The sequence below is a fragment of the Mastomys coucha genome, unplaced genomic scaffold (assembly GCF_008632895.1).
Source record: "Mastomys coucha isolate ucsf_1 unplaced genomic scaffold, UCSF_Mcou_1 pScaffold15, whole genome shotgun sequence".
Classification (NCBI taxonomy): Eukaryota; Metazoa; Chordata; class Mammalia; order Rodentia; family Muridae; genus Mastomys; species Mastomys coucha.
Genome location: NW_022196897.1, coordinates 49,418,242 through 49,431,384, shown reverse-complemented (window position 1 = coordinate 49,431,384; position 13,143 = coordinate 49,418,242). Strand labels below are relative to the sequence as shown.

The window sequence follows — 13,143 nt, the reverse complement described above, 5'->3', positions numbered from 1 at the left end:
AAAAAACAGTGCAAATCATCTTAACATCTTATGTAATTGAGTTAGAAATGAAATAAAGGAATGGAATACATTTAGTGGAATCACACCCAAAATCAGTGCTGACCTACACACAATTTGCTTAAAACACCATGCATTTTTTTTTAGTATATCTTATGTCTGCTTTTAGCAAGTGGCAGGTGGCAGAAATGACGAAAAACCCACACATATTCCTTGAAATGCCAACCCTAGATGTATCCGTTTTGGGGAATAGGAGAGGCTGTGTCCCAAAACAACTTCCTTGTAGCAAACCTCTGGGAAAAGCCTGGTCTCCTCTTGATTTAGAGCCAGCTCTAATGCTATTGATACTGAAAATTTTATCACATAATGGGACTGGGAACTGCTAGGCTGCTGTGGGAAACTGGATTATATTTTTAAAAATTCAGAAATTATTTTTATTTACCTTTAGGTATGGTGGTCCCTGCAGCCAGAGTGTAAAGTCTGTATTTGCTGTTAATTGGATAACTTACCTTGCAAGTAAGGAGGGGATAGTCATTGCCTTGGTAGATGGTCGAGGCACCGCTTTCCAAGGTGACAAATTCCTGCATGCCGTGTATCGAAAGCTGGGTGTATATGAAGTTGAGGACCAGCTCACAGCTGTCAGGTGAGCACTTTTTCAACAAACTGCCCATACACAAGTGCAGTGTCATTACTGTAGATCCTACAGCAGCCCCTGAACATGATGGGTATGTCCTGCCACTGAGCCATAGTTTTAGTCACGGTTACAATTCCTAATGACTTCATTCTTTTGCGGTCTGGCTTACTGGCTTGGTACAAAATTATTATTACTCTTAAAGGGCTCTTCTTGCTCAAATATGGGAAAGCTGATCATGGGAAGGGACTAGTAAAGGTGAAGAAAAATACTTGGTAGATCCAAGACATTCCAACTGCACTTTTATTGATTACCATGGCCCACAACTGAAAAAGAAAAGGAAAAAAAAAACTTTAGTTTAGTGATAAAAAAAAGTTTAAAAGTGATAAAAGAAAAAGTTTAGTGATATCATCAGTAATTCAAATACCTGAATATATTCAGTTGTTGTCAGTCCTCCTCTTTAGAATTGATTCAGACTTCCATTGGCACTGCACGTTCTAGGTGTTGGAAGTTCATTTGTGATTAATCTTGCTGTCAGTTTTTAACCATGCTATCATGAGAGTAGATGCCGATTTTCATTTGCCCAAAACACTCCTACTTTCATATAATAGATGTGATATTCTGAAAACATTTAGAAAGAAGGCAGATCTAATTTCTCCTTACCCAGATGTATTTCTAACCACAGTTAATAGACCCATCATCTTTTTAGAATCTAAAACAGTGCTGTCGATAAAATGCTACTGCACTAAGGACAGTATACAGGATTGCCCTGGATGCCTATTATTATAGAGGGAGGAAGTGAAGTCGGTGAATATGAGTCTACCAGTCTGGAAACTATGGGCTAGCTGCCTGGTCGCACTCATAGATAGATGATTTTGTACATGCAACAGCTATTCACAACAGAGATCAATTTAAAAAAAAAAACTCAGTACAATATCTCTTATCCCCTTAGTGTCACTGATATTAGCAATATTGATCAACATATACAAAACAGATTTAATTTAACAGCTAGGAAATAAGTCCAGACAGCACTTTGTTTGTTCATTTATTTATTTATTTATTTATTTATTTATTTATTTATTTATTTATTGTATTTCTGACTCTAGTTAAAGTGGAAAAAATTAGATTCATATGTAACTAATTTTAAGACTAGAAAGGCAGTCATGACTCATACATTCCAATGTTTCCATTTAGTGAATAGTCATTTATGCACAGACAAGATGTGTTCAGTGAGAGCAGTCAATTTTAATAAGAGATAGTAAATTTGTGATTATATTGTTAAAAAACATCAAAATTTATAATTAGCTCCTCCCTTCTTAGAAGCTACATGATCTTCATTGATCCAGACTTGATATTTTCACTACTAGCTTATTTGGAAGAATTTTGTCCAATGAAGAAATAGTTCAAGATTAACTCCATTGGGGCAAAAGAAGATCTTGTATTCTGTTTTTGTTTGTTTGTTTGTTTTTGTTTTTGCAGTGCTAAATGTTAAGCAATCACTTACCTACCGAGCTAACTCCTCAAGCTTAGTTCTTCCAGACTTCGATGTGCCCTGTCAAGAGTATGAACACATTTGTTGGCCTTCCAGTTTTAATTCTTTCTGTGTTTTGCTAGAGACACATCTTGGATCTTATCTGTTAATACTTAAACTATGCAAAACACCAAGGAAATATAAAATAAAGATTTCACAAAGGCATAAAGATAAAAAATTATAAACTATGTCTTTGGTTTAAGTGTTTTCTAAGGTTGATAGAACTATAGGGTGGTTTGTTTGGGCTTGGGCTTAAAACAACCACAATCATACAGTTCACTAACAACAAACTATGCCATGGTATTTAAACCATTGATTTACTATCACAGATATAGTACGCAACAAGAAATGAATTCTTACTTTGATCTTTTGAATGAAGTAAAAGTATAGATCTGAAGCCCAGGAAAGGACCTTAATGAAAATTGTTATTTCTGGTATTCAGTGTATAGGGCACAGAGCCTTGAATCCCTTCTATCAATTTTGTAATAATACTAACTTGCCTTTTGTACTTGATAGCAGATGTTACAGAGGTAGTAATTCAAGGCCATTTCTTCCCCTGAATATTTTTTCTAGAATATTATCTAGAGAAAACTTTCCTGATATAGGGCAAGCATACCGCCACCCATGTGCTCAGCCACTTAACAATGCATGTCAGGTTTTAATATGTGCCACCATATTACATTCTGTACAAAGCAGTGCAACTTGTAGCCCTTACTTCCAACGCATTTACAGCCTGGTAAAAATGGATAGGTGGTGCTCTAAGGGGAAGCATTACTGTTAGATGCAATTTTTAGCAAGCCCCCCCCCCCATAGAGCATAGATCATAGAGTGACTGCAGGGCTCATTCATGCAACACATGCAACAGTGCAGAGAGCACCTGGGCTGGCCCTAGCTTTGTTCAAAATCTCTGTTTCCTGAAGATGTACAAGAGACCTTAGGATCCAGTTCTTCACCAAAGGAAAGCTAAAAGGGAAAGAATGAGATGATCCTGAGAGTGATACAACTCCCTGTGTCCCAAGGCAGCCTTTTAGGAATCAGAAAGCAAACACCTAACCTGAAGAAAGGGGTTTGTAAGCCCTTGGTTGTCACTCTCCAGTCAACCCAGAAACGAAACTGTTTTCCTTAAATCTCTTAAAAAAATTTATATAGGTAATTTTCTACATGTCAACAAAAAACCATGTATGTGCTTTTGAAACAGCAGTAAACACTAGTCAAGCCAAGCTAATAAATGCAAACAAAGTAGAAGACAGAGGATGAGCAGACCATTATCACCTCATAGCCTGCCCGTGCATGAGAATGCCTGTAAGGAACAGATGGTAGCGAGTTCACAAGTGCTGGAGGAAAGGGAACATGGTTTCTTCAGGCTTCTTGGAAAATGCCACATTTAAGACAATCACAAAATTTCAGAGATTATAGGGTCAGCTCCATTCATTTGGAGTATATTCAGCAGTGTATATAGCCCCATAGTCTTAATTTTATGTGATTTAAGGGTTAATGATGAAAAATTGAATGAGAAAAAAAGTATATTATCACACTTACAGATAGTGTCAAAAGAAAATTTCTCAAATAGCATAATCGGTCACTAGGATTCAAGATGATCTTAGTCCAGAGTCATTTTTTTTTTAATGGGGAAAATATGTGAAGTTCAGTTTAACCTCTAGTATTACAAAAACACCTTATTCGTGTGTTACTTTGACTGCGTTGATTATACCATATTATCAGTAGTTTCTGATAACTCACCTTCCAGGAAGCTTTCCAGATTTTGAGGATGAAGTTTATAGAGCCTTGTTGATCTCAAAAGGCTTGTATTATCTAGCTAACCTTTAACCTAGTTCTGCCACATTAAGTGTTAATGTTTCATTTCCATGTTAACTACTAAACTATCATTTCCTGTAAATGTCATCCTTTCAGAATCAACCTAGCCAGGGAGCGGATAAGAATTTCCTGTTCCTACGTATCACCTGCTATTTGCTTTGTGCCCCAGATGCAAGTAGTAGGATTGTTAGCCTTCGGGAGATCATAAAATCATGACCGATTTTATGGCTCAGAACTGTCTTCCAACACCAGTAGTGAGACTATCTTTTAACAAGAAAGCGAACCTTTTCAACTCCCATTTTGATTTTGAAATGTGTGGGAGAATGGCTGAAGAGCCGCGTTTCCTGCACATTTGCTCGCTTTCCCTTGATCAGCTTCCACACAGGTAGCAATTTTCCATTTGCTACTCCATTTCTTCCCTGTACACTCAGTGTCCTTCAGAATTCGTGTCGGGTAAGCTGTGACTAACGGGGCCTCTTCCCATCTGTTTGTCCCGGGCATTTGCCCAACTCCTCAGTGCGTCAGAAACGTGCATGCTGAGTCGGTGCAATATGTGAAATGGTTGCTATAAAATCCCTTTAAGTAATTCTACAGAGCTGGCAAAAGGGGCTCAAAGGTAGAGCAGAGTTTTCACTAGTATAGTAAACCTAAGGACCTGGGTTCAATTCCCAGAACAACAAAAGTAAAGGAGAAATTCCATTATTCCACTAACAAAAAAGACATGTGTGTTCTACTTTCGGAGAACTGATGAGAAAGGCAGAAGCAGAAAGCGCAGGCCACCCCGATGTGTTCTGGGGGCTGAGCCTCCCTGGGTCCATCCCTTCCATCTGCCTACTGTGGAGTTCTCCAGGACCCACTCCTTCCATCACCCCTTCTTTCTTCTCTTGCTTCTGATCTCTATAAAGTTTTCTTGAGGTTCACAACCCACTCTCCCAAAGAGTCTCATTTTATCTAGAATACTGGAGAATCGAGGTAAAAATGAATGGCAAACATTGCTTTGGAGGCTTCCAGAGACTTTTAAAGGTTGTTTTTCTTGTAGTCTGTTTTTCCTAAGGAAAAAGTTATTTTACAAAAACGTTTTGGAAATGTGATGAAGCCGAACAAATCATTTGAACATTTTAAAAGGATACATGTATATGTATTTAGTTGTCCACACCATAGTAAATTGGAGGTCTCCTGTTTATGAACGGCAAGAATAGATTTTTTTCATTGAATAGGCCTTAATATCAAAATGATGGTTATCAACAGCTATGCAAATAAAGTGATAAAAATTTAATAAAAATTGAATTAGCAGTGAAACAAAAACCCTTTCCCAGACCCAAGGATTTGGAAATTTCATACTAGTAGTGATGCCATTGTATTCTAACAAGGCAATCTGGGGATAGGCTTTGATAACCCACAAGATTCAAACACTGGACCTGAGGACACTGGGATCACTAAGGATGAAAAGTGGAGTCTAAGATGATCCTTTTATTCTCTGCAGAAAACATGACAATATTATTTTAGTTATTTGTAAATGCAGCCTTATTATGCACATGTTTAAACAAAGAGATGAAGCGTTTCTATTAAATCCTTGGATTAAATATGCTTGTGTAATGAAGTAAATGTCATGTGTACACAATTAAAATTCTAAAAATTTGTTTCTTTCATTTCAGAAAATTCATAGAAATGGGTTTCATTGATGAAGAAAGAATAGCCATATGGGGCTGGGTGAGTTGTTTTATACATTCTCTGCCTGTTACTAGGTTTGGTAATCCTCATTTTCAAAAGTGTTCGCTTAGAAGGTTTTTCATGAAATGTCAGTGTTGCAACATAATTTAATCTGTCAATAGAAACAGTCAATTTGGATAATACCAGCTTTGAAGTGGTGGTTTTAAGTGTTTGTTCCTTTTCTCTGATTTAATTTTTTTTTGTATAGCAAATGAATCCATAATTGACACATTTTTACTTAATTTTTAATACTAAATTATAGCACATTGAACTGAACTATGTCATTCAAAGGTTTGATTGCCTCTCTGATTTTAGATTTAATATTTATTTTATGTTTTGTATTTCTTTTTCATAAAAATCTGAGCTAAGGGTTGAGATGATAGGAACTTTTGGTATAAAAATTGCTTAATGTCTATCTAGACCAGTGTAATCCTAACAGAGCTATTAGGCATTTGTGTCTTTGGGGAAAATCAAAGTATCCCTGTAGACCCAATATGAATTGATGCTAATTTGAAAGGAACCAATATTTGGCTTCCTAGCTATTGGTCATGGAAGACTGATGCATTTATTAACAATACACACAAGGAGTGGTAGAAGTTATTAATGGTGGCCAATGAAGTCACTGGACATTGTAGAGAAATATTGGGGAAAGTTTGTTTGCCCATTATGAATTATGATAATTGCCCTTTGAAGAAGTCTCTCTGCTTCACTTTTTGGTCTGAATTTGTATATTTGCAAGTCAGCTTGCAACCAGTTGTGCTTGGGTTACTGTTCTTGGCTGTTTTCTGTGAGAGCTGCCTGCACATGTTAGATGGAGGCAATGGAACCCAGCATTGAATCTGCAGGATCAGCTCAACTCTGAGCTCAGTGACCAGATGAAGGGCTGTTAGGAATTTTGAGAAAGTTGTTATTTCAACCCATTTTCTCCTTCTTAAAACTATCAAATGCTAAGTTTCTAAGCTGAGTGGGGTTCAAATGGGAAGAAGCAAGTGAAATATTTTTATAAGGGAATATTTCAGATAAGACCTTTCCTACTATTTTTTTTTTTTTTGGTGAAATTTCTAAAGTAGATCTTTGACAGATCTCATTTTAAACAAAGCATGTATAATCATTAACATTTTGCTTAGAGCGATGCTTTATTTTTTTTTTCTATAGGCTCTGAGTAACCATAAACAAGAACTTTCCATTTCACTTACTGAACATTGTTAGTTATGAATTTGGTAGAGAATCTTCTATATGGGCTGACCTGAAAACCCACTCATCGCCCAGCGGTGCATTATATCAACCCAGAATTCTTCAATAAAAGATGCTTGCCATATCTGATTGTGGAAATGCCATCAGAAGAAACAGTACTTTATTTTTCCTGCACTGCTGACTCTCTCATATGGTCATGATCATGAAGTAGATTTATAAGAGCACTTTTTAAAGAAGAGCAGCTTGCCAATGCATGCCATACCTGAGTAGACTCAAGTGGCTGGACGAAACAAGGTGCCCATAATGCTATGCCCCTTTACATATTGGTTCTTCCAGTTTGGGACAATCTATTGAGCCATACATCTGGTCTCTGACATCCATTGCTTCATCCTTGTAAATCATCATTATATCTCATCTAGGTCCTGTCTTAAGCAATTTATTTTATTTTTTTCTGACATAGACTCATGCATCTCAGATTACCTTTCAACTACCTATATATGTGAGAATGCCCTGGAACTTCTGATCTTCCTGAATCTACCTTCCAGGTGCTGGGATGACAAATATGCACTACTTTCCCTAATTTTGCATGATAGTAGAGTTCTACCTTGGTCTTCATGCATGCAAGGCAAGCACTATACCGACAGAATTGCATCTCCAGTCCTCGTGCTAAGATCTGTGTGGATAAAAGAATGAATCAGTCCTAGATTTGACTTCCATATAGGGAAAGAATGTAGAAACAACATGGTTTATCAAGAGATATATTTGTTGAGCATAACAGCAGGAAGGAACATAGTCAATTGTGTCTGTGAGAGCTAATAGAGGCATCAGATTTGAATCAACATCTTTGATAGCCAATAATAGCTTAGTAAGTGGACATTCTAGAGTGTGAAGACCACATTTTTTCTCATCTTTATAAAGCAAAGAAGTGTCTGCGAGTTGGTCAAGGGTATGAAAAACTTCGAAAGGCTAAAGACTAGTGATGAGAAGTTTGGAGATGTCTGGAGAAGTAAGCCATCAGATAACAAGGAGCTACTAGGCCACACAATGGAGAATGTATATAGGTTTTTGTATTGTACCTCTGTGATCATAAGTCTGTGGGTTCCTTAAATGTTAGCATGCCTTAAATGTTAGTGTGGCCTTTGCTCATCAATACTCTGTAGGTCATTGGAGCAAACTCTTGGGTTTCAAGCATGATATGGTTGCAGAATCTGGCCACTTGCAACCCCTTTTCTTCTGAGTCATATAATTCAGTTTCTTATCTGTCATCTCTTCTTCAAGACACAACTTACAAGAGCATCATTCTTAGTGTACTCCAAACTAACCTTATTATGGTTTACTTTAAAACAAGTCTTCATCTCTGAAGACCTCATCATCTACTGAGTCATCCAAATTAGAAAGCTTACAAGAGTTGCTTCTTACCTTTACACGTCTTTCTGAGTCCAAAATTCTGTTGACCAGTGAACTTTTTTTTCCATTTCAAACTGTTAAATAGCTATTACTATCCCCAGTGACATTGTTTAATTTGAATTTCTTCATGAGTCACTAAACCAGAACTTCTCAAATGTTAGGCATATACCTAACACCCAAAAAAGCTCATTAAAACACAACTCCCAGATCCCCACCACCAGAGAGTCTGCTAAGGCTCAGAATTGGCACTTCTGATCAGATTCTAGATAATGCTGATGGTTTTGGTCTATGATCTTTGTTTGGATAGTTTCTAATTAAGTTATTTTAATTGCTTTTTAACTGACCTTGGACAGTTCTCAACAATGCCAGTGTTGTTTAAAATGTTGTCATTCTAAAGCATTTTTGTTTTGTTTTTTGTTTTTTATTCTTTGACACATATATGTAATTGAATATATATACATATACATACATACATACATACATACATACATACGTACTCAACAGAACATTCCAGAACAAGATACAAAGATACAATAAAATTAGGCACAAACCTTCGTATCAAGGCTGGACAAGTCAATCGAGTAGAAGGAAAAAAGTAAGCAAAGAGTCAGAAACACCTCCACTCCCACTGTTAGGAGACCCACAAAAACACCAAACTATCAAGCAGAGCATATATGCAAAGGACCTAGCACAGACCCATGCAGACTTCATGATTGCCATGAAACACAATTTTTAAAGTGCTATTTTTCTACTTCTATATACTTTGGGTTCCATGGTGATTACAACATAATAAATAGCAAATATATATCCTGTGTCCCAGGTCCTCAGCTACCCTACTCCTGCTGCCTTTTCAATCCTGTTTCTCCCAGATCTGATAAGTAGCCAAACTATGGCTGTGCTTTGCTGTTCCTGTGACTTCATAAACTTCCTAGCAACACTTCCATGCACTTGCTCCATCGCTTTTCCCTCTAAAATGGAAAGCCACTTGTTCCTGAGGATCCAGCCCAGTGCAACAATCCTGGTGTGGCTTTAACTCTGTACCCTTCTTCTTAAAGGAACCAGCATCTTCTTTGCTTCTTCCACAAGCATTGACATTCTTCAAAAGAATGGATTTTATCATTTTTTTCAATAGCTTTTTTTTTCTTAGATGTTCAGCAAAATATGTAGTCATGTCAAGCATCTCTGATATTACATAAACTGAATTTAATCCTGTATCTTCATGGTCTCTCAAAATTTGTCTCACTCATATCGAGATTTTTTCTTTCTTTTAAGGAAAATAGCCTATGATCTAACAGTTTGGGAAATCAATATTTATTTAGAATAGTGCATTTTGGCTCCATGGAAGACTAAAAAAGAAACTTTTAAAATTTTTTGTCTAATATACAAACTATTTTATTACACAATTATTTATTACTTCTTTTTCCACAAATACGTATTAATGTAATTGTAGTGGTTGTGGCTATATCTATGAGAAGAGCTGTTGTTGTTAATAATGCCATTGTATTGGTGTCTTAGAAAGATAATGTCATAGGATAGAAGGTGGTCTGAGAATAGAAAGCAAGGCTAGAACATTAACACTAGGGTCAAATTGCAAAGGTTAGCAATTAGCCAGAGAAGCAGGCATTTAGAAGAGTCCTTAGTCTTACAGACTAAGCCCATTCCCCTAAAGACTAGTAAGTCAGAACCTATTGGAAACTGGAGATATGAAGGAGGGAGACACTAAGAACTGATCATAACAGATTTTCAGCTGTTAATATTTCATATCAGAAAGGAGTTATCTTTTCCTGTGTAATATTAAGCATTTCTGTAACCTGTTAAATAGGTCATGTCCAACCACACAAGTACTGTTTACAATTGGTTTGCCAATAAGTTTCAAATCCTACATTTTCTTTCCAGGTGTAATTTTTTTTTTTTAAAGAAGGAAGGAGCATTTTCGGCACTACTTTTTATTATGTGGGTGAGATAACCAAAGATTTATAGCCCTCATTTAATCAGTTGCAAAATATCTGCAATGTCTCCATCATGGTGTTTAAGAAATGCCCGTTCATTCTAATGCTTTCTAATGGGTATGGTGTTGCTTTTGGGCCGTTTGCCAATACTTCGAGACATTTTAGGTTTTTACTTAAGAGAAAGGCTATTGGTAGATGGGACAGAAGGCCAGGGAGAGGTTTAAATGCTCAACACTGCTCAAGAAAGCCTACAACATGTGTTAAAATCTTGAATGCAATGAAAAATTAAAGCAATTATTCTTACTGTTCAGGAACAGGGAGAGGTTTGTGTAAACTATTAGAAAAAAGAAACTACATTTGCAGGCTTCGCTTTGTTAGTGAAGACCTAGCCAGGTGGTGTTGAATAAGCATCAGTTCATTATTTAATCTTAGTTCCTTTCTCTTGCAGTGACTAATTATAAGCGATTTGAATTGCTATGTGAGAACGATGTAAATGTAGAAAGAATACACTTCTAATGAGGGACCATGTTAAACTATATTACTTCTGCCAAAAGAAGTTGCCCTGGTGTGGGGAAACAGGAAGTGTCATGGGTTGCTAAGGCAGGCCTCCTGGGTTTGAGCCCTACCTCCTCCGGTTTTTATTGACTCTGCAGCTACTGTGTGAGCTTCAGCTTCTCCTTTATAAAAATGCATCAACAATTTCTTTCCCTGGTCACTGTGGGAATTACGGGAGATAACAGTGGAATTATGTATTCAGTAAATATGTATTTTTATCCCTCCTGCATACCAGGCCATATTTTCAGTGTTGGGAATAGATCCATATGCAAAACAAACAAAACTCTCTACTTGTGAAGTTGGAGAATAGTAGAAGAGAAAGATAAATAAGTACAATACAAAATGTTGAGAGATGGGAAGGGATATTCAAAAATGCAAAATAAAACAAGATAGGAGGGAAGTGAAGAGCTAGGTGTAAGTGAATAGTTTGAAACTAGAAGGCAAGGAGGCTGTCTAGAAGTGAGTAAAGACCTGAAGAAAAGACCTGGTGTGAGGCCAGCTGCTTTCAGGGGGAAGAGTTAGCCTGGGGGAAAGTCACTGCATTTGCAAATGTCCTGAGACAGATCATGTTTCCACAGTTCAGAGAACAAGTGGGAGACAAAAGAAGACAAAAGAAACAAAAGAAAACAAAAGAGACAAAAAAAAAAAAAAAGAATGCATAGCAGGGGGTAGGAGTTGGGGGCTGGATGGACAAGACACTTGGTGTGGAACAACAGTCCTAAGCCAGAAAAGGGTTAGCTAGTTGTTATTGTTGGTAGGTAAAATGTCCCGATGTCTATGACAGCTTAAGAGCGTCCATACCCCTGTTTTAAAATTCTGTGCCCTTCCAGGGATGATTTTAAAGGCATCCTTCATTTCAACAAAATGGCAAGGCATCTAAGTGCAAAGGACAGCATTCTAGAATTCTCTTGGCCAATCTGCTCTGTGGGCACATTTCTTACAGCAACCTCCCACTCCGTCGAGGATCCCAACTCAGGAGAGAGCAGAAAAAGTCAACATGGGTTCTTTTCTAGCCTTCTTCATTTCTACAATAGGAATCGCTTCTCTAAGATGCCTGGGGATCTCAAGTTGAACTTCGTGCTGTGCTAGGGATGCAGTATGATTTTGCTATTACTAATTTCTAGACAATATTTGCATCCTATCTGAAAACAGAATATACATATTCTGTTTTCAGAATATATATATATATATATATATATATATATATATATATATATATGTGTGTGTGTGTGTGTGTGTGTGTGTGTGTATTTGAACCCAGTGCTGTAACCCAATCCTTAAGTTGATATATATTAATAATGTATAAGGTTTGGAACACAGATGCTTAAGGAGATCTTACTATGTACTAGGAATCACAATGTCATATCATGTATTCTCTGCTCAGAAACATGGAGAGCAGAGAGCATACCAAATGTTATTATTTTAGTAAATAGTCCTTTTCCTGTAAAATCATGAACAACAAAGGTCTTAGGTCCACTCTGCTCTCATTTGAAAATGAAATTAAAGAGGGAGGGAAACCTTGCCATCCAGGAACAGTTCTTGCTGTCCTACTAATTAAAGCAAATTATTTTCATACGTGAAATTTGAAACCTTATAGACAATTTCACTTACCAAAATGGTTTTCAAACCCAAATGTTCCTTCTGCTTTTGAAATCTATTTTCCCCTATTAAAACCTAGTTTAGTTTTCCTCCAACTATAAGAAAAAGAGGCCACAGTATAATTGGAGCAGCCTATTTTATTCTGTGGTTTGCAGCCAAGGGCCCTCAATAAAATTCCCCAGGGATGGAAAAATAAAACCATAAACTACTTAGAGGATTCTTCACTTAAGTACTAAATGCAACTAAATTCTTAGCTAGGATTCCACTCCTCATATTCCCTGAGGAATGGACAGTGGACGTGCTTGTACCTCTCTCTGCTCTTCTCCTTTTTTGACTTCCTCTTTCTTGCACTGCCCCTTTCCTTCCTTAAAGATACCAGCAACTTTTTTTCATTTGTTTGGGCTGCTATGTCAGGATTCCCAAAACTGCCCATAACCTATATAGCAAATGACCCCAGCCATGTCAGACTCATAAAATAGATAAAACTGTAGCTTCAAAGTCTAACTCATGGGACTTTTGTGAACGCTAGAGAGCATCTAACATTTTGGAAACAAATCCCTTTTTCTGTGCATCTCTTTCAAGTAGAATTCTGTTTGTTTGTTTGGTTGGTTGGTTTTGTTTGATTTCTTGTTTAACAAAGGCCTAGTTAGGAAGATGTAAAAGAAAAAAAAAGAGTTTTGAAGTTTTATAGAAACTTTCATTTATCTCTTTTTTTTTTGTTAGATGTTTTCTTATTTACAATACCTCCTTTCCCA

General features: G+C 36.9%; 1 protein-coding gene across 3 annotated transcripts in view; it reads left to right on the top strand.

Annotated features, from left to right (window-relative positions):
• Fap (fibroblast activation protein alpha) overlaps window positions 1–13,143 on the top strand; it is a 72,409-nt gene that overhangs the window by 54,097 nt on the left and 5,169 nt on the right. For all 3 annotated transcript variants that reach the window (XM_031370425.1, XM_031370426.1, XM_031370424.1), the window contains 2 exons: window positions 446–640; window positions 5,630–5,684. In XM_031370425.1, coding sequence (XP_031226285.1) covers window positions 446–640; window positions 5,630–5,684 — 250 coding nt within the window. The remainder of the gene's footprint in view (window positions 1–445; window positions 641–5,629; window positions 5,685–13,143) is intronic.